The following is a 16,356-nucleotide window of genomic DNA, read 5'->3' as shown; positions in this document are numbered from 1 at the left end:
TTTTAGTTTTTGAGTCCCACCCACCTCTCTATAAGAACATGAAAAAAAGATACGGAAACTAACGACACTGGTGATGCATAGTGATACTTCTTAAGTATTAAACATCAAGCATATATTGGTTGAGTCCAGTTGGTGAAATCAGTTCTGTTTGGAGTTCAATCTTACCGGGCTCATCTGTTCATAATACCTGTCAAAGTGATGAAGGCCATAAAAGCTTACTGCAGAAGCTATATTTGGTCAGGAGCAAATGAAATAACTAGAAAAGCATTGGTTTCTTGTAGTAAAATGTGTGTGCCAAAGTCAGCTGGAAGTCTTAACCTCACAAATTTGAAGATCTGGAACAAAGAAGATATAGCTAAAACTTGCTGGGAATTACATAGTAAGAAAGATACTCTTTGGATCAAATGGATACATGTGTACTATATAAAAGGGAAGCAGTTAACAAATATGCCCATACCCCATTTGCTGAATGTGAAATTAGCAGACAAGTGTGGAGCAAATTAATGGCATGGATACAAACTGATTGGCCATCAATGATGTCATGGGGGCAAATGCAAAGATGGATAGAACAGAGAACCAAGAGGAAAGATAAAGCAAGCAAAAATACTGGTATATACAGAGTTCATATATGCAATATGGATTGAACGAAACAACAAAGTTTTTATGCAGAAAGCGAAAACAAGTGATGCTGTAGCTAGAGAAATAGCCTATACCTGTTATGTTCGTGTTGCTGATAATCTTAAGATGACTCTACAGAATTTCAGAATTTCTAGTTAAGGTGTATAGGATAGTTTCTATTACTGTGGATGTGTTTGTCATATGAACAGTAGATTGAATATAAAGTCTAGCTGGATTTGTAAATATTTTACTTGATAATTAATGAAAGTTGAGTTAAAAAAAAAAAAAAAACATCAAGCATATATGATTTACCTCGTTCAAAGAAGAAAACAAAGTTAGAACACTTGCATTTAAGAAAGTACTATATATATATAATTCAACATTTTCCAACATCGTTTGATCCCACTTTAGCGTACGCACGTGGATTTAAATATGGACCTACTAAGGTGAGAAACAAGTCTCTCGAAAACAAGCTCTCTATTCCTTCGGAGTAGGGGTAAAGTATGACATACACACTATCCTCCTTAGATCCCACTTGTGAGATTTTACTGGGTCGTCATTGTTGTTGTATAGTGAAAAACAAGCATTTCAAAGGTTACTCTGATATCATGTAAAAACACGGTGCTCGAACACAAAAACCTTTTAAAAAAATGAATGGAGAACGCTCTGTACTTATAATTTTTTTAAAAAGCTCTTACACAATTTATCTAGAATAGTTATGCAACTCAACATATTCACGTGCTATCTAACTTTGATTTAATTTTACCCCTTGATTAGAAATTGGTAGCTGCTGGCCAATCATGTCCGCTCCTCCCATTATGTCTCACTACTGTCGTCTTAATTCAACAGTTTTCGATAATAATAATAATAATACCAATAACAATAATAGCAAACTAACCTCTCGTTTTTATCTCACCACAGGTTTTTTGATTGCCAATAATGCCGTCCTAACAGGCTTCGATAGTTACTTTGCTGCATATATATGCAACGACAAGACTGCCTAAATTGGTAATTACGTTTTGCGGCCTAACTAGCTCACCATAATGGGTTTCTTTCTCTAATTACTTTGATTTAAAAAGGCAAATTAAAAGGCCATTACTTGTACGTGTTAGAGATTGATCCAGATTGCGATACTTTACTTGTTTTTGCACTAGTGGCGTGCCAATTCACTACTAAAAATACTGGAATTAGCTACGAATTTCATCGCTAGTCTGTATATTGCTCGTAGTTAACATAATTATTTTGATAATATATCGTTAATTTGTCGCTAAGTAGGAATAACGAAGAATTTTACTGTTTAGCTACATAATTTATCCGTCGCTAATTCCTAATTTTTTAGTAGTGATTATACAAAATGACCTCAAGATTGGTCATCTTCTTTATCATTCAATTGTTTCGTCTACATTTAGATAACTTGATTCGTGTTTACGATCTTCAAGTTGTCTACATTTATTTGGCATTGGTTGTTCCTTTTTGCTTTGTGGTAAAAAGTTGATATACTACGTTATAAAGCTGAATTAAGAAACTGCCAAGAAACTTCTTGAAAAAAAAGAAAAAACGTACAATTTATCTTCTGACTTTCGAGATAATAAAATTAAGTATTTAAGGAAAATGGAAGAGTATCACGAAATGTACAAAGTAAAATAGAATTTCTTGTTAATGAAGTAGATGCCGAAAGTTTTTAGAGTTACTAATTGTAGTGCTTCGTCTATTTAATTGGCACTAAAACTATTCTATTACAACGACGATGATAACGACTCCTCATACCTATAATAAGTTAGGAATAACTATTCTACTTCCTTTTACAATTATTTTAGTGTATAATTTATTTTTGGATTTAAGTTATATTTTAATTTAACGAGTTATAACATGTCAATTAACATATTTTAAATTACCATTTTAGTATATACAATTACCTGCATTTATTTTTGAATGACTGATGGAGTAATTTTTTTATATGATCAGTCTACAAATTAAAATTAAGTTCAAAGGAAAAAGGGTGTTTCTCTAGTCATTCTGATTTTCGTACTTCGATGGTGAGACTGAAACCTATATATTGTTGTCAGGGTAAGGCCGACCTTAGTCTATTTTTTATCGTCCGTAAGTTTAAGTAATATGCATTGGCGTGGAAAAGATATCTATACAATTCGGTCCAACTGATTATAAACTTTGTCCTTTACCGTCTTTGCTAATGCAAAAACTCAAAGCTTTCCCTGTTGATTTTGCATGCAGCTGATCTTCATGCTTTGATCCAAATTAACCTGAGTGCGAATTAACTTATATATATTTTAATATCGAACTGATGTGATATTCATGACTTGATATGGTAAAGATGATATGTAACTTGATATCACAATTTAAAATTTACTGATAGTGGAATTTTTTTTCACCATCAGTATAAATATATACATATAATTTAAATCCTCCTTCACTAATTAAGTACAAAGAAATTTCAATATTCATGAGTACTGGTCTTGGCAATAATGATTCTTTTCATTCAAGGAGTGGAAGTTTAATCAATCATCAGTAGATTGATTTTCTGTTTTCTTGCTTGCTTTTATATCACCATAGAAGTAGGAAATGAAGCCCCACATAGAAAGTGCAAGAGAAACACCTTTTTCTGCTGTGAATTTTTCGCCATAAAAAATGACAGCTAAAACTTCAGTGACAGGAAGTAGAACAGTAATCAAAATGGCAGAAACCAGAGAAGAAGAAGAATAGACAACTCTAATGGCGCCTAAGAAGAAGCATTGCCAAATAATTGCAGACCATACTATCACTATATAATATCTGCCTTCTCCAAGTTCAAATGCTTTTGCCTCCCTTGACATTGCCTGCAGGTTTAAGTAATTATTAGGGAACACCCTTATAATAATATATTGGCATGTCTAACGGATTTTGTCTTACATTTTTGGGATATAAAGCTACTTTTATTAGGGATTGCTTTGATTTACTTTCAAGGTGGGGACTTGGGTGAAATGTATTAGTCAATGTATTTAAAGATTAATTATTATCACTATCATTATGTGCGTTTGGTATATAGGCGAAAGAAAAATTAGATTTTTAATTCTGAGAAATTCATTTCTATATCTGTTTCTCAAAGTCAAGAGGGAGAAAATGACTTTTGTCATTTAATTTATGGATATATATCGTTCTCGTGATGATTATATTATTTTTAATTTCACGTCACTTCCTCCAACCAACACCTAGACATCATTATCAATCTTTAACATCAAGAATAGAGGAAGTTCAACCATTTTTTTTTTATATCGTCGGTGATGGATTGAAATATTCAATTTAAAATTTAAAAAAAAAGAATAATTTTCATGATATCAACTTGACTATAGACAAAAAGAGTCCAACACGAAAATCCTCTAGAAGTTACAATTGTAGGAGAATCCGAGTGCACATGTGGTTAGCCATTACAATATATATATATATATATAATACACCGAGATATTGTTCTGACAAAGTATTTCGAATTTGCAACTATAAACATTTATGTCTGGTAACCTGAGAACCAAGGTGAGGACCTTGTCGACATCATAATTATTGAGAAAAAATAAAATGGATTTATTTTGATAGAAATTTAAACGAAATAAAAGCAAAATTTTCAAAAAAGCAACAGATCTTTGTCCCTTACCAGCTTATGCAGACAGTAATATGAACATTTAGATACAAATTACCTAAACTTAGGCAGTGTATCTAATTAATTAATTATGCATGTGTGTTTAGTTTTTCTGTGTCTGTATGTGGGAGAGAGAACCAGGTTTTTCTAACCATCTTATACAAATAAAGAAATATGAACATTTAGGTAAAAATTACCTAAATTTAGGCTATTTTATGTCCATGCATGCGCACATTCTCTCATGTAAAAGCAAAATTAGAGAGAACAAATATTATCTCAACAAGCCTCTTATGTATGAGTCTGATTTTTTTTCCGTAAGTTAAAATGTGAAAAATATTTTTCGCTTTTTAGATGATGTTTGAATCAGGATCTCGACTGCTATAATATCATACTGAAGCTATGTGACTAATTCATCTAAAATTTAAGCATTTGTATTGTCTCGACAATACATACATATACTAATCTGAATAATTACAAATATACCTAAATTTACGCTACTGTTTGTATATTTGCGGATTTGTGTGTGTCTCTATGTGTAATAGTGAAACCATTAAGGGGTTAATCTATAACCAGACTGCAATGATTTCAAGGAGTAAATCTAATAAAAAAAATCTTCTAAACAGAAAGAATCAACCACAACAAACTAAAATGATAAACTTAGCCAGATTGATTTGATTTTTGGGACAGCTTAATTATCATGATAAATAATTATGTTGAAGTTGCGTGGTATGTATGCACAACAAATGGAGAGAAGGTAAATGAAGAGCATTCAAATTCATTACAGAGGGAGGAAAAGAGAGATTACCTGAAAGTCTTTGTTTATTATCATCCCAATTGTGCAAACCACAGTAGCAAAAAAGCAATACACAGCTTGAATCTCCAACACAAGTGTGTAAGTGATTGTTTGCTTTGCCTTTTTGTACAACAACTCAAACAAAGGTAAAATAAGTCCATACAAAGCTGCAGCTCCAAGTGTCAAGACAAACCCTAAAATATACTCCTTTTTCGACTCCCCTTTCGGCCTGTCACTTTTTGCGTGGAGAGCCAATACAACCGCACCAAGTGTCAGAAGATAAATGGAATTGATGGAGTATGCAGAGAACTTTTGTTTCACAAGAAGGAAAGCAAAGCCGGCCGTGAAAGCAAGTTGAAAGGCAATGAGAAGTGCTGATGTGAAGACGGGTAATTTCGCCACGCCATAAGCGGAGAGATAGTTGTCGATTCCGCTTAGGATTCCCATCCCGACGGCAGCTATAAAAATCCGAGGAGTCATCAAAATAAACTTTGTATTATTGTTGTTATCGTTGTTATTGTTATTCTCAACTGTCGTTGATATTTTACCTTGGGATTTGCAACGATTGAAGTAGGAGATGGCTAAAGGGATGAGAATAATTGGCCAAGCACTAGTTTGTAACCAACTTGATAGCCAAATTCTTTTGCCTCCTTTGATGAAGTAAAGGCGCGAGATTAAAGGGCCACCACAATTTCCTATAGCTAGAAATATACAGTTCATAACTAGAAGAAACTTCTTCATTTTTGAGTTTACTTTAGGTTCCATTTTCTATGTAGAATTGAATATTTTGAGTATTCTCGTAATTGGGACATATATATATATATATATATATATATATATATATATATATATATATATATATATATATATATATATATATAGTTGTATTGGTCTTTGAGTTTTCGACTATGTAAATAGTATAGGCGGACCTATATATATAATATTGAGTGGCCATCGATTACCATTGACAAAAATTTTGTATATGTATATGTATATACCTTGAAAATGGTTAACTAAAATTTTTTAGCACCCGAAATACTAAAAGTCTTTAGAGGACATTGGTTGAGCAAAATACTATACCCCATCGTGTTAAAATCCTGGATCCGCCTCTGTGTGTGTCGATCTTATTGTTCTCATAATTTCATTTTCCTATTTTCCTTTTCGTTGTTGGGAATTAAATTTTCAACCCACGATATGACGAAAATGACGGATATTCCGATGTCTGCTTAATAGTTCACTTCAATGACCATTTTTTCGTCAGAAATATTTGTCGGTCTTCCGGCAGATTATTCTCCGTTGGAAGATCCTTGCAAATTCGGTAATTTCTAATAGTAAATAATCTATCTTACATTTAAATGAATTGACAATTAAATACATTGCAAAAAGAAATAATTTTTCCTTTCATGGTGAAGAAAAGAAAATTAACATACAGAAATATATGCACTAACAATGATAATTTCAATTGATGCTAACTACAGCTTGTTATTTTTGGAAAACGTCAAAAATTGGTTATTCAATCTTTATAATCTATAATAATCATATGAGTCGGACGTTGAGTGCGACTAGGCTTGGTCTAACCCCCGTGTGTATATATATATACCCTAAAAAACGAATAACAATTAAATTTATTTGTGGTTTTAAGAATGCGCGGATTAATTCGATACAAACTATAAATTGTGTTAGATTAAAAAGATAAAAGAGGTAAAAAAATTATAAAACCACTTGAGGAGGGTGATTCCGGACTTAACGACAACTTTAATGAAATATCCGCCCTCGATCCAGGACTCATAATGACCAAGTACTGATGAACATGAATAAAAACTTTGAATAACAGAGAAAATAATAGTATATTGCCTTGATATGCGTGTTACAGTGTGTATAATGAATAATCAGACCCCCTTTATATAGTAGGGGAGTCCTACCCTAGGTACAATTCCATAAAAGGTAAATATCTTCCGTTTAACTAATCATCAAATTTCTGCCGGCACGTGCCAAGATTCACGCCGTGATACCCGGCTGGTCACGAACATCACAACCTTCTGTTAATCTTGCTTGACTGCTTGGAAATGCTCTCTATTTGTTCGTACATGCCTTATATCGAGCGCTCGTGGCGAGATCTCTGGAAGGGTCGTTGGGAGACCCGTTCCCACGGTAAGATTTATTTTCCTAAATAAGTAGCACTAGGTTTTCTTTTTCAGCACTATGTTCTCATTCCTTCTTTTCTCTTTTGCAGGCTTGCCTAAGACCATTGAACTTAGGCCCTTAGTAGGGGGCGAAGACCTCCCTGCTGATCTTTCTGCTTCGGGGCAGCCCGGGGCCGCAACATGAGAGAAGAAAAGAAGGAGGGCTCTGAGTTCCCCGAGCTTGGAGAAAAAGAAGCCAAGGAGAAGGTTGGATCCTAAACCAAAGGAAAACTCCAGTTCTTGAGTGTCTCACTCGGGATCTCTTTATCGGCTCAGGGGTGAGCCCGAGGAGGACGACCTTTTTGTGGCCTACGAGCCGTCCGTCCTCGAGGAGCGGGTGGCAGCCGAGGGGGAAACAACGGAGGCTAATCCCCCTCAGGTTTAGGAGGCTGGTGCAGAAGTGAGGGTCGAGACCTCTCGAGACGCCGGCTCTGCCCCTCCTGATGTTATAGACATTTAGGGGTCACCTTCGTTACAGAGTCTATGTTCGATGAAGCCCAAACGACGAAGGAGAGATCCAACGAAGGGGCCTATGGTGCGGACGATCCCCTCTGTTGCTTTTTTGATGGTGTGAACTCAACCACTCTAGAAGACTCCTCCGGGTTGGGTGATTTAGAGGTGCCGAGAAAAAGCTCACCCTCGAAGGTCTGTGGGCCAAATTCGAGCCCAAAGTTGATCTACCGATTTCGTGCCCCCACCATGGATCCCAGCCGAAAGTGGTCAGTTATCATCACTATCCCATAGGATGCCCGGGTTGTTTCTGCCCCTGTCGGGGTAGCTATCTACCTCCAGTTCCTAGTAACCGAAGAAAATCAGGCGAAAATGAATGAGGTAGATGCGCCGTGCTTGTTCAACGAAGTACATCAGGCGCTGAACCGGGTAAGGTTTCATTACACTCTTTTGTCTTCGAATTTAGTTTTCGATATCCCTCATGACTTTTCCTTTTCATATTTTTGCAGGACTTGGTACTTCATCATGAAGCCTTTCTTAGGTACCAGGCTGAGGTTAACCAGCTCAAGGCTGATTTCAAGGAACTTGCTGAGAAGAGGGACATGCATAAGCTTCTCAATCAGCAATGCGAAGAACCGGCCAACAATCTCCGGGCTGAGTAGGACGCAGCTCAGAAGGAACATGCCGACCTAGTGGAACGGGTAAATACACTACTAGAAATCCAATAAAAACCGACCAAAAATACCGACCAACGTTGGTCGGTAATGGCCAAAACCCGACCAAAACGCAACCATTTATATGTGGACGGTATTTTTGTGGTCGGAAAGGAATACCGACCAAAGTTGGTCGGAAATTACCAACTAACTTTGATCGGTCAATTAAATTCAAAAAAAAAAATGCACAAAAAACCGACCAAAGTTGGTCGGTTTTTTCCAACCAAAGTTTGTCGGTATTTTAATTATCTAATAAAAAATTCACCATCTGGGAATCGAACCGGGGTCTGTACTGTGGTAGGATACTATTCTACCACTAGACCATTAGTACATTTTGTTTTAAGATTGTCTTTTATTTGATTTATACTCTTTAATTGTATTTTCGCACGAAAATAACCGACCAAAGTTGGTCGATTTTTTTAAATGACCCGCCGAATTAACCAACCAATTTTGGTCGGTTTTTTTAATATTAATTTTTATTTATTTTAATTGAAAAATCGACCAAAGTTGGTCGGTTTCTTGAAACATAAATTTTACGGGACTCAAAAATAGTTTCCCGCATTTTTGCGCCAAAGAAAACCGACCAAAGTTGGTCGGTTTCGTAAAAAAAAATTAAAAAAAATATTTTGAAAAATCGACCAACTTTGGTCGGTTTTTTGGTCGGTTTTTTGACCGACCAAAGTTGGTCGGTCGACCTTGGTCGGTTTTTGCCGAATTTTTAGTAGTGATATCTTTGAAGTTAGCGATGACGAGTTAGACATGGCGACTAACGGTCAAAACCCGCAGGTTCAGCAGAAGGTTGACCAGATCGACCAACTACGAGGAGAGATGGACGTGGTCAAGGTCATGGCCGAAGAGTGGAAGGGAAAAATGGACCGATTGGCTTCGGAAAAAGAGACTTACCGGGAGCAGATGGCATCGGTGGAGGTCCAACTCCGAGTGGCAAAAGAGAAAACTGAAGCACGAGCTCAACAAATTAAAGACCTCTGGTACAGGAGCGGGATTCATTTGGCAAGGAGCTCGAATCAGCGAGGTACGTGTCAGAAATAACTAGGGTTGATGTTGAGGAGATGGTGGCCCAGTACAGAGCTGATGCTGAGGTAGCCCAGGACCGCCTGAAAATCACTGTTGAGTACGTGAAGTGGCAGTCCCGAAGAGAGGCTCTCGAGGAGGTTCATGCCCGGGGTTTTGACCTGTCAGCCGAGATTGAAGATGCTAAAAGGCTCAAGACCGAGGTCAAGAAGTTGGCTAACCCCGAGGACGAGGAAGGCCCTGAGGGCTCCGGCGAGCCCGAGGACGGAGAAGACCGTGATGGCCTCAGTGACGAGGCGGGCTCTAGTGAAGATCAGGCTTAGGTGCCTTAGAGATTTTTTCTTTCATTTTGTTGAGGCCGTTTGGCCTTTGTAAAGATCTTTATTGGAATATATATATATATATATAAGGCTTTTTTTCTTCCCTTTGGCAATTTTCGAGTTTGTTTCTTTTGGCTTCTTCTTTATGATTGCAAATATTTCAAATGCCTTAGCATGAAATAAAACGCAGTAATAAGATCTTGTAAGGAGGTTCGAACAAAGCTCGTTCTCGATGTAATTTTGTTTGAAACTCGTGGGGGCTTGGTATGACAGGAAGCTTTCCCCAAGTGCTTACTTAGATGTTTTTAGATTATAGTTTTGCCGATGGTAGCCTTTGAACCGGTTTGGAAATTTTGAAGGCCTTATGTTTTGATTACTGGTTTCAGACGTCTCCAAGCCGTTTCTAGGGTGACTGTAGCCTTTTAATTTCAGGTATTGCCTAATAGGCTTTGTACCTTTGGGCTTTGATAGCCCGAGCCGTCCGAACTTGCCTTGGACGACAGTCCCCGAGTGGAGGTGGCCGTAGCCTTTTAAGTTTAGGCATTGCCTAATAGGCTTCTATGCCCCCGGGCTTCGATAGACCGAGCCGTCTGAGTTTTCTTTGGACGACAGTCCCAAAGCGGGGGTGATCTCTTGGATCTAGATAGAGGCAGACCTTCGGCTCGATATCCTTTAAGAAACAAAATGTAATAGTTTTAAGGGACAAAATATGTGTCTGCAAGGTGGAAATTTTCTTTCATTTCTGTGCGCGATGCACTAGATTGCAAATGTGTACAAGCTTCATGTTATGGCTTAAGTGGTCTATTTGGGCACGATTCATTTGACCATTTGGCCCTTACAATAAATCCTATCCACCGAGCCGAGACTGTTCAAGCACAAAGTTTCCTTCCTTGCTAAAACCACTATCCGAGGGTGATGACCCTTGGTATTCGAGGTCGATCGTAGAGAGGGCTCAGGTACTGTTGATGCGACCCTCGATTGTGGTTCATAACCGGTCTTCAATTCTAAGTTAACACGATCCACTATTACCTTGTTAAAAACCTTACTGGAAAACCCATTTGGGACAAAATAGGTTCAAGAAAAAAAGAGTGCAACGCGTGCTTTCAGGCCTAATAGCTGCATCATTCTTTAGTCGTTGCCTGCAAGTGTCAGTCCAATTCGTAATATATGTAACAAAAAGAATGGATGAGGTCATACCTTAGTAGTAGTATCATTTTAAGTGGGTTATGTTCCAGTTGTTCGGTATTCGCTCACCGTTCCTTACTTCGAGTTTGTATGATCCTTTGCCGGTAATCTCTATAATTCGATATGGACCTTCCTAATTCGGTCCGGCTTCTCTTCGTTCAGGTTCTGGGTGTTTGGTGTCACCTTCTTAACACAAAGTCCCCAATATTGAAGTGTTGGAGGTTTTCTCTCCGGTTGTAATACCTTTCGATCCATTGTTTTTGGGCGGCCAACCGGACGAGGGCGGCCTCGCGCCTCTCGTCCAATAGTTTCATGCTCATGCTCATGGCCTCATCGTTTAACTCTTCGATTGCATATCGGAACCTGAAACTCAGTTCTCCTACTTCGACCGGTATTAGCGCTTCGACAACGTATACCAACGAGAATGGAGTAGCCCCGATACTAGATTTTGAGGTCGTATGATATGCCCGCAGGACTTCGGACAAAATTTCCTTCCATTTTCCTTTGGCGTCGGTCATCTCTTCTTAAGGTTTTGGAGTATGGTATTGTTCGTAGACTTCGCCTGCCCGTTCTCACTAGGGTGATAAGGTGTCGATAGGATCCTTTTGATCTTGTGGTTTGAAAAATTTGCTCACCTTACTGCTGATGAACTGCTTCCCATTATCGCAAATGATCTCTGCTAGTATTTCGAACTGGCATATTATGTTGTCCCAAATAAAATCAATAACTTCTTTGTCCCTGACATTCTCAAATGCCCGAGCTTCCACCCATTTAGAAAAATAGTCAGTCATAAATAATATAAATTGATCCTTATTGGGTGCCCATGGCAGGGGACTGACGATGTCCATTCCCCATTTCATGAATGGCCAGGGTGACAAGACCGAATGCAGTAGCTCCCCGGGCTGATGAATCATCGGTGCGTGCCTCTGGCATCCGTCGCAATTTCGTACAAACTCCTTCGCATCATTCTTCATGTCGATCCAGTAGTAGCCGACTCAGATTATCTAAAAACCAACGATTCGGCACCCGAATGGTTCCCACAGGTGCCTTCGTGAACTTCCCTCAAGACATATTCGGTATCTCCCGGTCCAAGACATATGGCATGTGGGCCACCAAACGTTCTCCTAAATAGGGTGTTATATTCGGACAGGCTGAACCTGGCGGCCTTTGTGCGCAGAGCTCTCGATTCTTTAGGATCCAATGAAAACATTGGGGTATTCAGGTAATCTATATAATTGTTTCTCCAGTCCCAGGTTAAACTTGTCGATTTTATCTCGGCGTGGCCTTCTTTCACTACCGATTTTATGAGTTGTACGACCGTTCCTGAGTTGAATTCATCGTCATTAACCGATGATCCCAAGTTAGCAAAAGCATCAGCTTCACTGTTTTGATCCCGAGGTACATGTTCAGGGTCCACTCCTTGAACCGATGTAGTGTTACATGTAGTTTATCCAGGTACCTTCGCATTCGCTCCTCTTTGACTTCGAATGTCCCGTTGACTTGGTTCACCACAAGGAGGGAACCTCACTTAGCTTCGATCACGTTGTCCCCTAGGCTTTTAGCCAGTTCGATATATGCAATCATGGCCTCATACTCATTCTCGTTGTTAGTCAATTTTACAGTTCTAACACGATGCCAAGTCTGGACCCCTTTGCGTTCGAGGCACCATCCGTAAAGAGGGTCCAGATTCCCGAAGAAGTCCCCGAGTTCAACAACAATTCCCTTTTGACCTCAGGTATTAGGGCCGGCGTGAAGTCGGCCACGAAGTTCGCCAAAATTTGAGATTTGATGGTAGTTCGGGGTCCATATTCGATATCCTACCCGCTGACTTCCAAGGCCCATTTGCCCAATCGTCCTGAGAGATCGGGTTTATGCATTATGTTTCTCAGCGGGTTTGTAGTCACGACGCATATGGTATGGCATTGAAAATACGGTTTTAACTTCCTAGAGGCGCTTAGCAAAGCAAGCACCAATTTTTCCCGGTTAGGATACCTAGTTTTGACCTCGCCTAGAGTCCTGCTAACATAATAGATAGTAAATTGCGTACCTTCCTCTTCCCGGACCAAGACTCCACTTACCGTTCTCTCGGATACCGCTAAGTACAGGTACAACTGCTCGTCTGCCTTCGGAGTATGAAGCAAATGCGGGCTCGAAAGGTACTGCTTGAGTTCTTCCAAGGCTTGTTGGCACTCCGGGCTCCATGAGAAGTTATTCCTCTTCTTCAATAACAAGAAGAACCGATGGATCTTGTCAGAGGACCTTGAAAAGAATCGACCCAAGGCGGCTATGCGCTCGGTTAACCTTTGAACTGCCTTGACATTGTCCACCACGGTAATGTCCTCTATGGTCTTTATCTTATCGGGATTGATCTCGATTCCCCGGTTGGACACCATGAATCTGAGGAATTTCCCGGACCCGACTCCGAATGCGTATATCTCCGGGTTCAGCTTCATATTGTATTTCTTCAATATGTTGAAGTTTTCCTGCAAATGTTTTAAATGGTCCTCTGCTCGCAGGAACTTAACTAACATGTCATCAATGTAAACCTCCATTGATTTTCCTATTTGCTCTTCGAACATCCAATTTACTAGGCGTTGATAAGTGGCATTGGCATTTTTTAGTCGGTATGGCAATATGTTATAACAATATGTGCCGTATTTAGTGATGAAGGATGTTTTTTCCTGGTCGCCCGGGTCTATCCGAATTTGGTTGTACCCGAAATAGGCATCGCAAAAGTTGAGGATCTCGTGGACGATCGTCGCATCAATCATGCGATAGATATTGGGCAAAGGAAAAGAGTCCTTACGGCATGCCTCGTTCAAGTCTTTGTAGTCTACACACATTCTTAGTTTATTCCCCTTCTTAGGGACTACTACTATGTTTGCTAACCAGTCCGGGTACTTGACTTCCCAAATAGATCCTATTTTAAGGAGTTTAGATACCTCGTCTTTGATGAATGCATGCTTGACTTCGGACTGAGGCCTTCTTTTCCATTTGATCTGGTGGAACTTCAGATTCAGGCTCAGCTTGTGAGTAGTTATTTCCGGCGGGATCCCTGTCATGTCAAGGTGGGGCTAAGAGAAACAATATATGTTAGCTATAAGGAATTCAATGAGTTTTTTCTTGAGCTCGGGACTTAACCCCGTGCCCAGGTATACCTTCCGACCGGGCAGGTGCTTGATCAATATGACTTGCTCCAGCTCCTCGACCATTGATTTGGTGGCATCGGAATCGTCGGGGTTATGAAAAACCTCAAAAAACCGTAGTGGTCATCCTCGCTCGTCCCCTGCTTTTCCGGCTCAACTGGGGCCGGCATCGGTTATTGCTATTTGGTTTCTTCCTTGGTGATCAAACTCGGGTTCTTTGATGTCAAGAGTGCGGATATCAGGACCACCTCATCGACCACGAATATCTGCTTTGCGTCCGGTTATTCTCCATAAATTGTTTTAATCCCTCCCAGTGTTGGGAATTTCAACACCTGGTGTAGTATTGAGGGTACTGCCATCATGTTGTGAATCCATGGCCTCCCGAATAGAGCATTGTATCTCATATCTCCTTCTATCACGTAGAACTTTGTTTCCTTAACGGTTCCGATGGTATTTACCGGAAGGGTTATCTCCCCTTTAGTGGTCTCACATGCCATGTTGAATCCGTTTAGAACTCGGATTGCAGGCATAATTTGGTCTTGTAGACCCAACTGCTCTACGACCCTCGATCTACTGATATTGGTCGAACTACCTGGATCAATTAACACACGCTCAACACGAGATTTATTTATGAGTACAGATATTACCAGTGCATTATTGTGTGGTTTCACAATGCCTTTAGCGTCCTCGTCTTTGAAAGATACGGCTCCTTCTGGCACGTAATCTCGAGTCTGTTTTTTCCTTGTGATGGACACTTTGGTGCGATTTAACATCGGCCCCTGGGGGACGTCGACCCTACCGATTATCATGTTAATGACGTGCTGAGGTTTCTCCTAATCGATATGCTTATTGGAGTCCCTCTTCCTGAAATGATTTTTGGCTTGATCGCTCAGGAACTCTCGGAGGTGTCCGTTGTTGAATAACCGGGCTATTTCCTTTCAAAGTTGTCGGCAGTCTTCAGTTCTGTGGCCGTGAGTGCCATGATATTTACATATTAGGTTGGGGTCCCTTTGGGTAGGACCGTACTGTAAAGGTCGAGGCCACTTGGTGTATTTTATGCGTCTGATGGCAGATACGATGGCAACAACATCGACGTTGAAGTTGTACTCCGATAACCTCGATGCTTCCTTAGGCCCGATGGGCCTGTCAAAACCGCTTTAGCTCATGAATCCCCTGTTATTTTGACCTCGGTCTCTTCTCATTTCACTTCTCACAGGGGTTTGTCTAGACCCATTACCTCTTTGGTATCCATTGTATGGTTGATACCGATCTCTATTTGATCTTGGTTCACGATCAATGTCTCTTTTGGATCTGTCACTAGCTCTAACGGGATAAACGGACCCGGAAGGGCCCCCAAGCTAATCATCTTCGACCCTAATTTTTTATTGGTACCGGTTATAGACGTCGGCCCAGGTTATCGCCGGATATTCTATCAGATTTTGCTTCAACTACTGTGAAGCCAATGAGCTTCGAGTATTGAGTCCTTGGGTGAGGGACTGAACGACCCAATCATCTGCGACCGAAGGCAGGTCCATTAGTTCCATTTGAAACAGTGATACGAATTCCCTGAGCATCTCATTATCTCTTTGCTTCAATTTGAAAAGGTCCGACTTCCTTGTTTCGACCTTTATAGCCCCGGCGTGTGCTTTCACGAAAACGTTTGCAAACATATCAAACAAGTCAATAGAATTTGGTGGTAAGTTTTGATACCATATCATAACTCCTTTTGACAAGGTCTCTCCAAACATTTTCAGCAGGATGAACTCGATCTCATCATCTTACAAGTCGTTCCCCTTGATGGCACACGTGTAAGAGGTCACATGTTCATTTGGATCAGTTGTTCCGTTGTACTTAGAAATTTCGGGCATGCAAAACTTCTTTGGGGTCGACTTTGGAGCTGTGCTCGGAGGGAAAGATTTTTGAATAAATTTCTTGGAATCCAGGCCCTTCAATATCGGCGGTGCTCCTAAGATTTGGTCGACCTTGAAATTGTAGGTTTCTACTTTTTTGTCATTGGCTTCGATTTTCTTTTCTCTCGATTCTACCCGTTTTGTCAGTTCCTCAAGCATTTTTATGATATCGGGGTTGGTCCCGGGTTCAACTTCACTCGTCCTTTCTACTATAAGCACGTAATTTTTGATCCGCACGTTAGAATTGTCTTTAGTAGTTTTAGTACTTTTAGAATATTTCTTTGAGTTTATTTCTATAGGATTTCACTCTATTATTAATTTTAATTCTTGTTTTTAAAGCATAAAAATTGAAAACTACAAAAATAGTTTCATCCTATT

General features: G+C 39.6%; 1 protein-coding gene across 1 annotated transcript; it reads right to left on the bottom strand.

The window, feature by feature from the left end:
- Window positions 1-2,960: 2,960 nt before the first annotated feature.
- Window positions 2,961-5,827, bottom strand: LOC107772853 (purine permease 3-like). Its single transcript, XM_075222336.1, has 2 exons — window positions 5,052-5,827; window positions 2,961-3,452 (listed from the first exon to the last, which is right to left on the bottom strand). Exons 1-2 carry the CDS (start codon window positions 5,802-5,804, stop codon window positions 3,135-3,137), a joined length of 1,071 nt encoding a protein of 356 aa, XP_075078437.1. The 5' UTR covers window positions 5,805-5,827; the 3' UTR covers window positions 2,961-3,134.
- Between the last annotated feature and the right edge of the window lie 10,529 nt (window positions 5,828-16,356).

This window comes from Nicotiana tabacum, chromosome 9, assembly GCF_000715075.1.
Source record: "Nicotiana tabacum cultivar K326 chromosome 9, ASM71507v2, whole genome shotgun sequence".
In the NCBI taxonomy this organism is placed as follows: Eukaryota; Viridiplantae; Streptophyta; class Magnoliopsida; order Solanales; family Solanaceae; genus Nicotiana; species Nicotiana tabacum.
This window is presented reverse-complemented; position numbering and strand designations above follow the sequence as displayed.